The 16,746-nt window shown below is 31.3% G+C and overlaps 1 protein-coding gene across 1 annotated transcript; it reads right to left on the bottom strand.

Annotated features, from left to right (window-relative positions):
* Nucleotides 1–1,339: 1,339 nt before the first annotated feature.
* On the bottom strand, nt 1,340–16,052 carry LOC110109746 (protein RMD5 homolog). The gene is given in 4 exon segments (XM_020840942.2): nt 1,340–2,261; nt 2,264–2,383; nt 2,386–2,731; nt 15,791–16,052. Coding segments are annotated over 3 exon segments (1,158 nt in total). The 5' UTR covers nt 2,729–2,731; nt 15,791–16,052; the 3' UTR covers nt 1,340–1,566.
* Between the last annotated feature and the right edge of the window lie 694 nt (nt 16,053–16,746).

The raw sequence follows: 16,746 nt of genomic DNA on the forward strand, positions 1-16,746 counted from the left end.
CACCTCATCAGCTTTTAAATCAAAATTTTTTTTTATATAATATATAAAATTATATGTAAAAAAAGTAAAAAGCTCAATAGAGAAAAAAATTTATTCTTAAACTTTCAAATATAACATAATCATATAATTAATTAAGAGATGATTTGATTGACTGAAAAAAACACAATATAAAAAAAGTGTAAAAAAATCAATATAAAAGAAATGCTTTAAAATAATTTAGATGAATGTAAAAAAAATACATAATATTCTTTTTTTTAATTTCATTTGAGATAAAATAAAAATAGTATAAAATCTAAAGAAGATTATGATCAATAATTGATAATGATGGTGATATCCAGTGACGATAGCAGATAACGATGGTAACTGACAAAGGCAACGAGTCACCAACGAAGGCAGTGGCCAGAGGATGCTATTGGAACTTGGAGGCGACAACATCGACGACAAGAGGCGGCGGTGGCGAGAGGCAATTGCAAGTAGCAATGCTGGGTGGTTGTGATCGTTTGTGGTAGTTGGCTAATGACGATTGTGGCTAGTGGCGGGCAACAATAATATGGATGAATTTATGATATATTTAAAAATCATCTAAATATGAGGAACTACAAATACATAAAAATGACCTAAAGTGTAATTTTGAAATACTCTAAAATTATATATTATATTTATTTTAATTCAAACTAAACAATAATATTTTTAAAATTCCTACCTTTAGAATACTTTAAATCTATTTTGCATCCAACGAAACGGCTCATATAATAACAACATACGTAATATATATAGCATAATTAACAAATTAAATGATAATAAAAATTAGGCTCAATCAAATTAAAATAATTAATCAAATACCTAGAAATGCTCCATTTAAACTCATGATCACTTGTTCGTTGCATGCGCTAAAATATTGTATCAAAGCATTTATCTGAAAAATGCTTTTAGGGATTGTTTGGTAGCAGGATTTAAGCCAAATTTGAGCGAAATCCAGGCAAACGACCTACAATGCAAAACCAAATCTGATGGTAAATGAAAGCCGCCGTAGACAAAAAATTACCCCAAATCCTAAATTTTTGAAATCCTCTGATTCGGCGGATTTGGCCAAAGAAGCGCGCGAACGGGAGAAAGTTACCTTCACAACAAGCGAGCTCCTGTCATTGCTTCCTATTTACAAAAAATCCTACTTAAATGAAATTTTAGGTGCTACCAAACAGCCCCTTGGAGTAGTAAAGGGCCGAGTTGTAGCTAGCCACCACAATTTGCCGTTAGGATACAACACGAGAGAACTGAAACACTGACGGCGTGCCAGCTAAAAAATACGCCAAACATATTGTTCTATGGGACCGTGACATGCCAGTAAATGTGTTATTTTTTTTCTAACAAAAAAGAAAAAAAAATAGTAGTAAAAGAGGACAGCAGATGAACGTGATACAGCAGCAAATTACAAGGACCAAAAAAGACAATAGGAAAAGCATGGCACAGTTTAAACATATATAATGTAAACATCTAATTGGAAGTAACTAGTGTCAAAGCTACACAATACCGAGGAAGCACAAATCATGAATATGTAATGGGATTCTAAAAGTGTAGCTGCTTGCACTGGGTGACGGTCGCCTCCAACGGGCAATAGGGACACTTGAAAGCCCGTGTGTTGCTCTTTGACAACTTCACTATAGATTGCTTAGACAGCACATGACCACAAGGCATCAACATTGGAGGGTTCTCATCATTGCCTTGCTCACGAAGTACGGGACAGACGAAAATTGAATGAAACTGAAGCTCCCTCCCTAAATCTACCGGAACTGGTAGTTGCTTCATGGCTTGCCACTCTTGCCCTTTAGCTGCCATGACGCTCGCCATCTTCAGCAAAGTTGGCAAGCCTTGAACTCCTGCTGATATTACAACACTCAATGGACTTGCATGCGACTGACCCATCAGGCTGCAGAATTGCTGGGAAACCTCCTCGATCATGTTCTCCCAATGTGATGGTGACAACAACTCTGCATAAGGTGATTGCTCTAACCGTCCTGCCCAAAGAAGGCAAGCCATCAACTTTTGAATTTCAACCTTGTGCACAGAGGCAAATGGAGCCAAGTATGTCCTTGCATGTTTAATAGCCTCATTCTTGTCTCCCTTCTGTAATATCTCCACAAAATGAAGCTGGTGAAGCTTAAGTTCAAGGCTTGACCCATCACTGAGTAAGCGTGCACTTTGTGCAGATGCCCATTCTAGAGCAGGTCCAAGGTCCCTAGCCTTCATTGCTTCGATTACAGGGCAGCAGCATCCGGTTCATTAGCCTCTTGCACAAAGCAGTCACCAAGATCAAAAAGGCCCTGTCGGTAAAAATGGCTCGTGATGATATGGTTTATTGTGTGCACATCAAAACCATATTTCCATAGGCCTTTGAAATGTCAGAATTAAAATTTTTCTCGAGGATCTTCACATATTTTCCAAGCACAACATTCAGTTCCTTCTGGGACCCTTCAAGATGATTTAGTGGGCTCATCTCATTTAGCTTATTCCTCAGCTCTCTCAAAATGGATTTATGGTTAATAGAATCCAGATCAGCATTTGCAGCTTCCATTTTTGTAACTGCGCTTTCTATTTCATTACCAACTTGATCAATCAAATGAAGGTTCCCCGAAGAAGAGAGCTTTTGCTTCTTGGCAACTCTGTCGAATGTATCTTTAAGACTGCTTAACTCCATCATGCTAGATAGAGATCGCCCAGAAAAACTCATGACCTCAGTTAAAATATAAAAAAACTATATTACAACAAATTTTAACTGCAAGAACAGATGAATTTCAGGCACAAAATTTCATGAAAAGAAGTCACCAAAAATGCATTTAAGCCATAATTGTAATGGCATTACAGTCTAGGTACTCGGACAAACTATATCCATTAATAAAATGAGAAATACTATGTTGCCCAACCTATAATCCAAGAGTTAGCACTAAAAGAGAGAGAGAGAGAGAGAGAGAGAGAGAGAGAGAGAGAGAGAGAGAGAGAGAGATTGATTCCCCCATCTGATTGTGTATGCACTTTTTTGTTTTTTTTGCCAAATAAACATTACCAACTCATTAAAATTTTTTTCGAGTTGTAATTTGGGTAAGGTAGCAATGTTTTGATAATATATTAGCTAGAGGTACCACTTGAGTTGAAAACATAACAACCATGAAGCATAAAAAGAGGTAACCACAATGAAATCGATCCACCTAGTTTGACGGGGAGTCAAAATTGGGCCTATAACTCAATTTATCTCACTTTGCTTTCTTTCCTTTTATTTTTCAAATGGAAATCTCAAGAAAAAAAAACCAGTCTAACACAATTATTTCAACTCCTATTCTATGCAAAGAAGTTCATTACACAAATAAATATTTATGCACTTATTGTTTTGATGGGTGCAAGAAATAATAGATACTTCTTAATGATAATCAAAATGAAAAATTTTGGTATATGATTTTTGCAGATGATATAATTCTAATTGATGAGATACTAATGAAATAATTATGAAGTTTTTAAAATAAGAGAAACTAAAGATAGAGGAATTAAAATCAATAGAACATAAATTAGGCATATGATGTGAAATTTTAATGTGTGAAATTAACAATAATTACCAATTCATATTAATTGAAAATAAAGCAATACCAAGGTGTGATATTCGAGCATCTAACATTTATATACAAAAAAAATGTGGAAATAGAAATCCTATAAGTTCTAGGGTTAAGACTAGAGAATTAAAATGAAGAAATGTCTTGGGAATATTCTATAAAGTATGGACATTGATATGGTGCAAATATGAAACAACACAGACACATTAACACGAACATGACATTATTCCCTTCTAAAAATTATAAAAATAGAATGTGCAATTAAAATGGATAAATACTTTTCTATTAAAAGAACTACACAATGAAGTATAATATCATTGACTTTATAAAAGCTTAAAAATAATAAAAGAAAATCAAACATTATTAATTATAATTAAATTTTATAATTTTATCAAATGCAATAATTTTCTTTTGTAAATAAACCGCCAACATTAGCATTCATTACTCATTGCCACATATTTTAGACATATTAACATCATCATCATCATCATCATCATCATCATCAACAACAGCAAGCCTTTATCCCAACTATGTGGGGTCACCTACATGAATCATTTTCTCCATTGTGTCCCATTAAGAGTCAAATTTTTATCTAAATCTAATAAAGAAATGTCATTTCTAATATTGCTAATCAAGTCTTTTTAGGTCTACCTCTACCTTTTTTAACATAAGTCAAATCTAATACATATACTTTTCTAACTAGGTCATCGAAAGGCCGTCGTTTTATGTAACCAAACCATCTAAGGCGACTCGCTCTAATCTTATCTTCCACTGGAACTGCTCCACCCTTCTCACGTATATGTTCATTTCGTATCCTGCCTCTAAGAGTAAAGCCACTCATCCACCCGAGCATCCTCATCTCTGCAACACTTATCTTAATATTATGCTTCTCTTTTAATGGACAACATTTTGCAGCATAAAGCATTGCAGGTCTCATTACCATCTTATAGAATTTTCCCTTAAGTTTAAGAGGGACTTTTCAAACACACAACAAGCCCGATGCATTCCTTCATTTCAACCATCCAACGTGAATTCTACTAATAATATCCCCCATCTATTTCACAGTTACTATGAGCAATAGACCCAATATATCTAAAACGTGTACTCTTATTAATAACTTGATCGCCCAAATCACAATCCCCCACTAGATTTAATTTTACTAAAATTACACTCCATATATTCAGTTTTAAATCTACTCAAACAAAAGTCGTTAGACTCTAAGGTTGACCTTCATAATTCAAATTTATCTTTAACTCCCTCTCTAGTCTTATCAAGAAGATGAATATCATCAACAAAAAGCATACATCAAGGTACAACCTCTTGCAAATGTCTAGTGAGAACATCCATGACTAAAGCAAAATGATATGGGCTTAAGGTTGATCCTTTGATGTAATCCAATTGAAATAGAAAAATACTTGGTCAAACCACCTTGTGTTTGAACACAAGTAATAACTCTTGCATACATATCTTTAATGACTTGAATATAAATATTATTAAACTCTTTCTTACGTAGAACTGTCACTAGCACTTTTCTTGGAACTTTATCATATGCTTTCTCTAAATCAATAAAAATCATATGTAGACCTCCTAATTCTCTCTATACTTCTTCATCAAACCTCTCAATAAATGTATAACTTCCATAGTACCTACTTTGCATGAATCCAAATTGATTTCGAGAAACATTAATGTCACGCCGCAACCTATGCTCCATAACTCTCTCCCATAGTTTTAAAGTATGTCACATAAAATTAATTCCTCTATAATTGGCACAATTTTGTATATTACCATTATTCTTAAAAAAAGAATAAACACACTCATTCTCCACTTATTTGGCATCTTTGTCTTCAAAATAATATTAAAAAGCTTAGTAAGCTAAGAAATTCCTTCATCTTCTAAGCATTTCGACACCTCTATTGGAATATCAGCATGTCCAACAGCTTTTTCACACTTCATTATCTTTAAAGCCTCTTTAACTTCTGTTTTACTAATACGCCGATAAAAACAAAAATATTTATTTTCATTTAGAGTACTAAGATCACTAAAGTCAATCGCATTCTCACAATCTTCATTGAAAAGTTTAGCAAAATATCTCATCCACCTTTGTTGAATATCCTCTTCTAATAAAAGCACATTTTGATTTTCATCCTTAATACACTTCACTTGAACTAAATCCTTACTACTATTATCTCTTTGTTTAGTTAACTTATGCATATATTTTCCACCCTCCTTAGTATCTAATATATTATATAAAATATTAAAAGCTAAAATCTTTGCATCGCATGTTGCTTTTTTAAACTCCTTATAGGCCACGTTATGTTTTTCTAAATTATCAGAGTTTTTATAAAAAAAATAATTTTTATAACAAATCTTTTTATTTTTTTATCTTTTCTTGCACATTTTGATTCCACCACCAACTATTTTTACCATTAATAGTTTTTCTCTTTGATAGTCCAAGCAATCTTTTTAATATCACTAGCTACTTTTTTCCACATAATATTAGCTATCAAATGCACAGACAAAATCTTAAAATTTAGAATCTTACTCTCAAAAATATTTTTATTAATATTATTTAAATGTCCACATCTAATCATAGAATAACAATTTACTTTATTTTTTTTCTGTCCCTTCATTTTAAAGTCTAAAACTAATAAACGATGTTTGATACATAAACTTTCACTATATCCATTCTTATAAGTGATGAGATGCTCATCTCTTTATTTAAATAAGATATTAGCAATCATAAAATCATAAGCTAAAGAAAAATTCAATATGGTGTTACAACTTTCATTCGTCGCTCCAAAGCTACAGCCATCATGAATGCTTTTAAAATCTACCTCTCTCCCAACATGTCTATTTAAATCTCCCTAATAAAAACTTTTTTTTTTCAAGAGGTATCTTTTGTATTAATTCTTTTAGGTAATTTCAAAATTTTAATTTTGAACACATATACAAAGCTACTTGAGGAGCATAAACATTTATAATATTAATAATCTTAGCAACAATAGTAATCTTTAAAGCTATAATTCTATCTCCAATTCGATTAATTTTTACAACATTATCCTCCAAACTCTTATCTATAATCACACTTAAATTATTTCTAGTACGACTCCTACCAAAATACCATAGTTAAATCATAAGCTATCAATCTCCTTAGCCTTCTCAACCTATTTAGTTTCTTGAATTCATAGAATATTTTATTTTCCTATGAATCATAATATCTATTAATTCCATTAATTTGCCTGTAAAAAAACATATATTCCAAGTTATTATACTGATTTTAGTTTCATAGACCAACTTCTTTGCCCATATCTATCTATAATGTGAGAACTCTTGTCTATTTAACATTGCACATGGGTGTCGGTGTAGCGGCCCTTACACACTTGTTGCTGTATTCAGGTCATATAATGCATCTCTTCCAGGGAACACCCTAGTAATAACACAATGTATTAAAGGATTCATGTGATGATTATTTGATAAGTTTTATGCTGGTTGACGCAACCCTCTACTTTTCTCGTCCATAACTTAGGACCTGACAAGAACAATGTTATATAAAAATTAACATTGATGACTTCTTCAAAATAATCAAATAAAATATGGCTATATTCGTATGCTGATGATACATCATTAATTGGAGCTAGCATGCTCAATGATATAATCATCAACGCCACTAACACATGTGCCCACTTCAAAAGCATAATCACCTTCATCAAAGAAAGAAAACATAATTTTCAAAGTTGACTTGTCAAGAGAAAGAATAGCAACTACATGCTTTTCAATGTCATTAATTATAATTAATGTACCGCAACCAATGTCTTAAAAGTTAGCCCTCCTAGAGTATATTTCGAACTCCGAGATAAAAGGAAAAAAGAGTGCACAAATACCAAATCCTAATCCCATTCAGAAGTAATATTGCTCCTTCTGAGTCAATTGATAAAAGAACATGAGCTCTAATAACCATCAAAATAAGACGATGTACTAACAATCTGGAAGCAAGAGTATGTTAGTCATGGTAATTACCATAAATCATCCAGCATTTCAATATGTAGTGCATTTAGAATCTATCAAATCATGATTGGTAAAACCTCTCTCTCTCTCTCTCTCTCTCTCTCTCTCTCTCTCTCTCTCTCTCTCTCTCTCTCTCTCTCTTCAAATTTTAGAAATTTCACTAGCCAAGCATGCATTGAAAAAGTTAGATTAATAACTAGGAGTGGGCTAAGATAAATTAATTAAATGTTACTTTGAATTAAGGGAATGACATGAGCGATGAAAGGTTGTTTTTGTTCCATCTTTGCACAAGACTAATAAAGCACCTTATAAAAGTCAGACACGTCATTATCTCCATTTCCTTCATATTGATATATTATCTCTTTCACCTAGGCATGTTTGTATCAACTACTCCTAATATTTCATATGTTGGCTCTATAAAAGAAATAATATAATCTATTTCCAAACCAAAAATCATCATGTATCTTCTTCTTCAAATATTAGGTTGCATACACAACTTCTTGAAGCATATTTCACTTGCCCAAATTATCGTGGTTTATAATCTTTGTCTTATACTTTTGAATCGATAAGCATTATGATTGTCAATGCAAAACAACTTTGAATTATGACCAACATTTTTAGCTTCATACATTCATTGAAAATTAAAAGTTTTATTGAGTGATTCATGATGATCTTTATGAAGTTCGCATCTACTAAAATGTTGGTGATCTAATTACATTCTTCATAGATAATTTCATGAATTTCTTGAATATGAAATTTCTTGCAACATGAAACGCAAAAGCAATTAAATAAAGCTTCCAATTAATCTCTAGCTTGCAAATTAAATTATCATTTAATAACTATTTTTGGTCTAAAGGTCTTCCTCTTACATAGATCATAACCTTCCACCCAAACTTAAAACTCTTGGTAAGTAAAAGGTATATCCAAAAGGACAAGATAGATTAATTGTATCAATATTCATCCATGACAACTATAACCATTATACGGGTGGTAACCATGTAGAACATTATGGGACCATTAAATGGATGCAAAAGCTACATTTCTAAATGATGAACTAAATTATCATCATTAGCAATATCCTAGTTATTTGGGATTTGGCCTTATGAATCTTCATTTTTTAGTTGTTCCTATTGAGTGATGTTTGAGTTATAAATTTATTCTTTGCAAATCAATTTGAATGACATCTATTCATATACCCCTACCATAAATCTAACATGTGCATTTCCTAGCCATTGTTGTCTATGACTAAACCATCCACATCTATTTTAATTATTTATCTTCAATAGATATCACTCCAACATTTCTACTAATATAATATATCACACATCCATCTTAATATTCTTATTTCTATCACATTCAACTTAGATAACAATGAATTTTTTTAAAGTCCAACATTCAAATCCATACATCATCATTAGCCTAATGGCGGCTTCATAAAATTTAGCTTTAAGCCTCCATAATAATCTCTCATCATTACTCCCAAGGCACATTTTTCATTTTAAATGTCTATCCTGAACTCTAAAAGTTATGATTTTATTTATAACTCATTCTTTTGTATAATAAATCCAACATTTATCTTATCTTATAATAATATTGAATAATAATGAATAACTAATACCTGCCAAAATTGCATATCATACACTTAGTATTCATTAACTAATTTCTAAGGCTTTTATTAACATTTCAACAATTGCTCTAATTTTCACTTCTTTCAATCAAATTCTTACTAATTAGAACCATATCATCTATCAAATACATGCACCAAAGCATCTCGGTTCGAATATCCTTTATAAAAAATCACCATAATACAAAAAGATATGGACTCAATGATTATCCTTATGTAAACTTGCAGAAATTCGAAACTCTTGGATCACTCAAAAACTGTTTCTAATACCAATCATTGCTTAATATATATATATATATATATATATATACAAATTTTTAGCATGTACCTTTTGCCCAAGCATACCAATCAACCCTTGTGGAATTATTACTCAATCATGTCTTTTCAAAATTAATAAAGATCGTATGATGATCATTTCATTATTCTCTAGACTTCTCCATTAATTTTGTTAGCATAAAATCACTTTCATAGTTAGATTTCTCAAAATGTAACAAAATTAGTTCTCCGAAATTGATATATTTTTTATATATGCTCCAATTCTCTCTCATAACCTTTTTTCAGAAGTTTGATTCCTCTATAGTTAACCCAACCTTGAACATTGTCTTATTTTCTTAAATATTGGTATAAATATACTTCTTTCCCCATTATTTGATTGTCTTCAAAATTCTTTAAATATATTTTTTAATTAAATTATTGTAATATTCCCCATAACTCTCCTAAAGCCATACATTCATGCGTCTCTTTCAGAGCTAACTCCACTTCAATTTTGAGATCAATCTAGAATATACTCGCTAAAATAGTCATTAACTCTTCCAAAATAATACATTCCTTAAGGATTCATTCAATAATTTCTTAAAATAACATTTTCATCTTTATTTAATTTCTTCATCTTTAACCAAGAACTCATTATCTTCATTTTTAATGCACCCAACTTAATAAAAATCTTCAGATCTATTATCTCTTACTTTAAATATTACATATATTCATTTCTCCTTTTTTTTATACCAAGTCTATCCTAAAAGAAGAGTTATATATGGATCAACCAAATTCTCTAGTACCAAGGCAATAAAATAAAGTATGTAAATAGATAAAGATCTTGCGCAATGCTTCAAAATGAAACTAACTTATCAATGTTTATAAATGATCAATCATAAATGGAATTTCCGAAATTGGAAAATTAGACAGTCATACTCAATTTATCATAAGAAAATAGAAAACTTCAATTGCTTCCCTATCTTATCCCCATAGCCAACGGCAAAGAACTTTAAATTAATACTGATTCTAAGTATTTCTGCATATCTTACTCAAAAGAACCGTCACAATAAACCCAATTGATCTCAATTGATAAAATTTTGCTGATATTACAAAAGCATACACATCAAAGAAACAGATGGGGAACATAATTTGTGTGATTTTTCGAAATAGCATATATATATATATATATATATATGACATCCTCTTTTTTTTTTGCTTTTAAATAAGAATAAAGAAATTTTCTTTCTGTTTGGATACTTGGAACCTCAAAGGACAAGTTGGATCATATGTTTCAATCGAACTTGGCGAGTGGTGAGGACTTCTGCTCGGTTGAAGGAGATTTGGAGCTCACAACAACCCTCCCTCATCTATAATAACTAGATATATACAAAGTAAAAGCTTGTAAGATGGCATACAGCAGTAGGAGAAATATGAGGTTCTCTCTTATCTTCAAATATAAGCCAAAGCACTAAAGATGCAAAAGATGCAGCGGTGGGGTAAGAAAGTACTCCTCCAGGTGGCAACTAATCCAGCTGCCTTAGAAAAGCCTCTGCTACTACTAAATTGGAAAATATTCATTTTACCCAAGGGAATTCTTCAAAACGTTCAAAAACTCTGATCTTGAAAATGCAAGCGTTTATCTACCATAGCACTGTTGTCTCAAATGAAAGAGCAGTTCATCTGTCCATATGCACTCAACCCAAGGTTAGCATAGGTCATGGAAAGGCATTACAAACATTCGTTGTCACAACAATTAAAATGTGTCAAAGCAAAAACTAAAGAAAGATACAAAGTTACCAAAGCGATAGCTAGCAAAAGTAAACTGTATAGGAAAGGAAAATGTGCAAGGAAACTAACCTAAAACTCTAACTGGATCTGGTTCTGCTGCTTACAGGGGCTCGCTTATTCTTTCTCACATAAATGATAATAGGCACTCACAATATGACATCCAAATTAAACAGTTCCAATTTCAACCAATGTATTGCTTATAGTGAAGGTCATATTATTAGCACACGGGTTGATATAAAAAATAGTGATAATCGCACATTCCAACTAAGATAGAGGGACTTGCCTGTATTGAAGCACTAGGTAGAACCAATGGATTTTTTTACTCCTAGCTTGCTTTGTAAGTATCATACTTAGATGATGAAAATATATTATGTATTAGTGTAAAATAAAATATCTATAATGGACTATCAATGCTGAACGATTGGTTCTTGCTATCTTCCACATTCCACGACATTATTTGGAGCATCATGGACATCCGCAACTGCACAATATTGGTCATCATTGAGCATTAGTTTGTAGATTGCCACACCTTATAATTGAAAGCGATCCTACCATTTCTTTTATTAGAGCAAAAATCCGTTCTGACTGCTTAGAGATGGCAAACTTCTATACCCCGATTCCTCATGATCAAAGGGGGCTCTTTCCATTAGTTTAAGCTATTGCATCTATCACCTCTTTCTTTTTGTGGTGATGAAATATTGTATCATTCAAGTCTTTTATTCAACAATATTTAAATCTCCCTAGTCGGCTAGTCCCTATTCAATTTATAAATACAATAGAGTGATATACAAGGACATAAGTCTTCAATTTACAACTATAATAGAATGGTGTATGAGGCCAAAAGATTTCAACCCATGATATCAGTTCAAGTGTCAAAGGCTTGGGAATCTCATCAATTGAGATTGTTTCTTTCTTGATAGTTTCTAATCTAAGATTGCCAATAGTTAAGCCATCGTGCATTATGATACAAACTCCCAATTCTTTGATAGCATCTAAGGTTCCTGAAGAGCATGATATCTCATGCAGGGTAGATCCTTTTCATGTGCATAAAATATTTTTGAGGGAGATTATTTCCCTCATTGATTACAAATTCATTCCAAACTATTTAAACTCCTATATAGTATTATTTTTCAAGTCATAAACTCATGTATGTAGGTACAAAATATGGATGACAATATATGCTTAATTTTCATAGTCACATTTAGAGCTAAGGGCTAGACTAAACAAGTTTTTAGTCTCCATCATATACCAAGATAAGCAGGAGTGAAAAGGAGTGAAAATAACTACGAAGATGATTAAATTATTCATTTAATCTTCTTCCTCGGCTATTTTCTTTTATTCATTCATTTTTATTTTTAAAAGTTCCAAGTTAACAAAAGTCAACTCTCTCTCTTCTTGAATTTCACCAATGAAGTGTCCAAGAAAAAAATTTCCTTCTATTTTCAAAGAATCAAAATATGACACCCTGGGCATGAAGAGGATGCATAACTTCTCTAAAGAAAAGCTAAGTTGCTTTCTTTGATTTTCAATATCAAAATATAGGCATATTTACCTTCACGTAATTTCTTTTGACCCAATAAAATGCAGATATGGTAAAGTCATAAAGAAATTTAGAATGAAACAATAAAAAAATAGTTATCAGTACCCCCAATTTTGTAGATCAAGATGGCCCAAAAGTATAACACACGAAAAGACTATGGTGGCGCATAATCTTGTAAACGACAAAAGAAATGCAATCAATGAGTTCCATACAATATGCACCAAAGGCACATCTCCCTGGCGTTCTAAGCCAACATGTCTCTCCTTCAGATGAACTCACGACAATTCGTTCTCAGTAAGAAAATGGAAGGTGAAGAAGAGAGCAAGGTAACGTAGAGATAAGGCTATATCTAGAGTACGATTCGTGTGAATAGTACATAGATCTTAGGCAGTTGAAAGTAGTTTCCTTGTGAAATTTTTATGATTTTTCAGCATCGAAAAAAGAGGGATAGAAAAGCAAGAGAAAATTAGAGATGATGATGTCTATAGTTTAGGTCATCGGTTCTAGCATTGCAATTTTTTAATATAGGAGAAGAAATTTTTTTACTCATAATAACTAAAATATCAAAAAATATATCTATTATTTTTATTAAAAAATATGTATAAAAGTTTCATGTAAACTAAAATAGAAATAAAGTCATCAACTCTTCAATTTTTTATCATTATAGAATATGCATTTTTAACATGTGAGAGTGTGTGTCTTTAACATTTGATAAAAACTCATGGTGCTCATCTCTTTTAGGAAAAAAGATGATTACGTATGACATCAAGTCAAAGTCTTAGTCTCAAAAAAGCATCTGACTGAGTGTTCATCATTTTTAAATGTTAGTGATATTTTTCATTTTATCTTTTAGAGTGGAAAATAAGCTTAGTATTATAAACCCTAAACCCATTGGCCATTATACTTCAGTTTATGTACAAGTTGTCATGTTAAAGATATCTTCTAATCACATTTGATGTTAGAATAATAATTAAATTACCATTGAACAATCTTAATCATCTTCAAATCATAATCGAAATTTATTCAAACCTCATTCAATCATTTTCAAAAATGAATAATATATTTGATGAGTCTTTATAACATTATCAACCCACAATTTAGCAATATTCTAATTAACTTTGACTTATTATAGCATTATTCAAACCTTATTTGAATACTTGTTCAAAACTTCGATTATCAATAAATCATGTCAAACTTTCTTCTAATAAGTGTCGAAGAAGGTTCGAATAAATGTTTGAAAAATATTCTAGTAAGTTCAAATAAGGCTATAATGCATCAAGTTTAATAATTGCTAAATCATAGGTTGAAGACATTATGAAGAATCATTGAATAGGTTGATCATAATAGTATGCTTATTCTTATTTGTTAAAGATAGTTTAATCATGATCTAAGAATTTTTAATAATTGTCAAATGTGGTTCAAAGATGATTATTTCCCTTGAATCACTTCTTTTAGGATTTACTCATTTGAGTTGTTGTATTATGAATACAAATATATAATCTAATATTGACAATTGAGTGGCATTATAGTGCTCAGGTCATATACAAAGCCAAGGGAGTTATGCAGAAACTAATTTAAAATTTCGAGACTAATTACCTCATTGCCAAGGCTAAAAGATCTCCCTTTGAGCACTTATTTAAAGTTCCACAAAAATAATTTTCTAGTGCCCTAATTCATCAGTTATTACTAAGGATAGTTAATGATGATGAGAATGATGAGTACTTTGTTGTGTTCAACATTAGAGAGAAGAACACGGCCTTCAAGATCACAAAGTTTGCTTTAATGATGGGATTGAATTTTGAAAAGTTCATAATTGATTATGAATTCAAGAAGATGAAAAGAAGTATAGTTATTATAGAGTTACTTCAACGAGGATAAGAATTTCAAGAACATAAAACTTAAAAATACATTTATGAAATGCACTAACAAAGATGATATATGAAGCTTGTGTTATACTTTTATAGATGGTATCCTCCTTTATCATGACAAGCACAATATTATATTTATTGAAATTCTTTTTATGGTCAAAGATGAAGATGTATGTTTTAGTTACCAAAATGAAATACAACATGATGTTAAATGACACTATAAGGGCTTAAGAGGGACATCGTGCACTGCGAGAAACCATTAGTAAAGAAGACTGCTAAAACCCAATATGCTACAATTAGATATGTAGTATAATTATCAAATGTTAAAGGACATATAATCTCGCATATTAAAGATGTATATTTTATAATGATAAAAAATTAAAGGAATGAGACTAGTTATATTTTAATTTAAACGGAATTTTTAGATATTTATTAATAAAAATAATAGATTAATTTTTTTTAAATTATAGTTATCATGAGACAAAAATTCTCCTTCACCTATATTAAAATAAAAAACCTAATCACCATTAGCTCAGTTGATCTAAACTTTATGCATCACCATATCTAATTTCTTCTTATTTTTATGTCCCTTTTTGCCGACGCTGGAACATTGAAAACAACTCACCAGAAAATCATTTTCAGCTGCATTAGATCTCTCAAGATTTATATACTATTCATACAAATCGTGCACTTGACATAGTCTTATCTCTACGAGTCACCTTGTCCTCTCCATCACCCCCCCTCTTCTTAATAGGAACGAACCGCCGTAGAGTTCATCCGAAGAAGAGACATATTGGCTTAGAATGTTAGGACATATGTGCTTGTGGTGCATATTGAACTCTTTGATTGTCTTTCTTCCGTGTTTCACTGGACTGTGCCACTTTAGTGTTTCCGTGTGATACTCCTGGGTCCTGATTCACAAATTTTGTGGTACAGTTAACTTATTTTCCCCTGTTTGATTTTTCTAAGGGGCTGCTTGGCAACAGGATTTAGGCGGGATTTAGCCTGCCAAACAGTATTTCGACTCGCCATCCGGATGTATTAAATCCGGTAGTTCAGCGGATTTACGGGATTTGGCCGAAGAAGCGCGAGAAAGGGAGAAACTGGTTACCTTCTCAACGAGCGAGCTCCCTGCCGTTGTCGTTGTTTCGGATCCAACAGAAGAACAGCGAGCTGACTTCCGATCCGACAAGAAAGGAACGTCGTCGAAGAAGGCGAAGAAGTCTGTTAGCGACTCGTTGAAACTCTACCTCTCACGGAAACGTGAAAGCGGGCAAAGCCGAGCAGCTACGAACAGCTGTAGAAGATTAAAAGCAAACCCTAGCCTATGTCAAAACGGGGAGGAGAAATTATTCCGTGGGAGTATAAATTTGTAGATTTTTTTATATATATAGTATGTATAAATACTGTATATACTCACATTTGCATCCTTTCGAATTCCGCACAGAATAAATTCTCGCGAGAGATAAATTTTTGAAATTGGCAGGCATTGACAGAGAATTATATTATAGAAATTAATTAATTTAATTCAACTATTTTAAATAAAATTAATTAAAAATAATAAATTATTCAAATTAATTAATAACTAATTTAAATTTTAATTATATTACTTATATTGATTATTTATTAATGATAATTAAAATTAATAAATAATTAATAAGTAGTAGAATACTTAAGTGATTAATGAGATTATTAGTAGTATAATTAATAATTAAAACTAATTAAATAACACTTAAATAATTAATTGTATTATTAGTAGGTGTATTACTTAAATAATTTGTTATTTCAAAAAATAATTAACTAATTAATTTGATATCAAGTACCTCTTAAATTAATGCCTAAATAAGTAATTTGATAACTAGTAATTAAATTATTTGATAATTAAGCTCGCTTCTAATAATACAATTTATCATTATAACTTAGTGACATTAATTATAATTGAAATTAATAAGTAACTCATATTTAACACGCAAATTCATTTCAAAACACGATAAATTTAATTTTTAAATAAACTAATCGCCTTCAATCTTAGATTACATTGTGAAACAGTTTCACGAAATTTAATAA

This window comes from Dendrobium catenatum, unplaced genomic scaffold, assembly GCF_001605985.2.
Source record: "Dendrobium catenatum unplaced genomic scaffold, ASM160598v2 fragScaff_scaffold_1470, whole genome shotgun sequence".
Lineage (NCBI taxonomy): Eukaryota > Viridiplantae > Streptophyta > Magnoliopsida > Asparagales > Orchidaceae > Dendrobium > Dendrobium catenatum.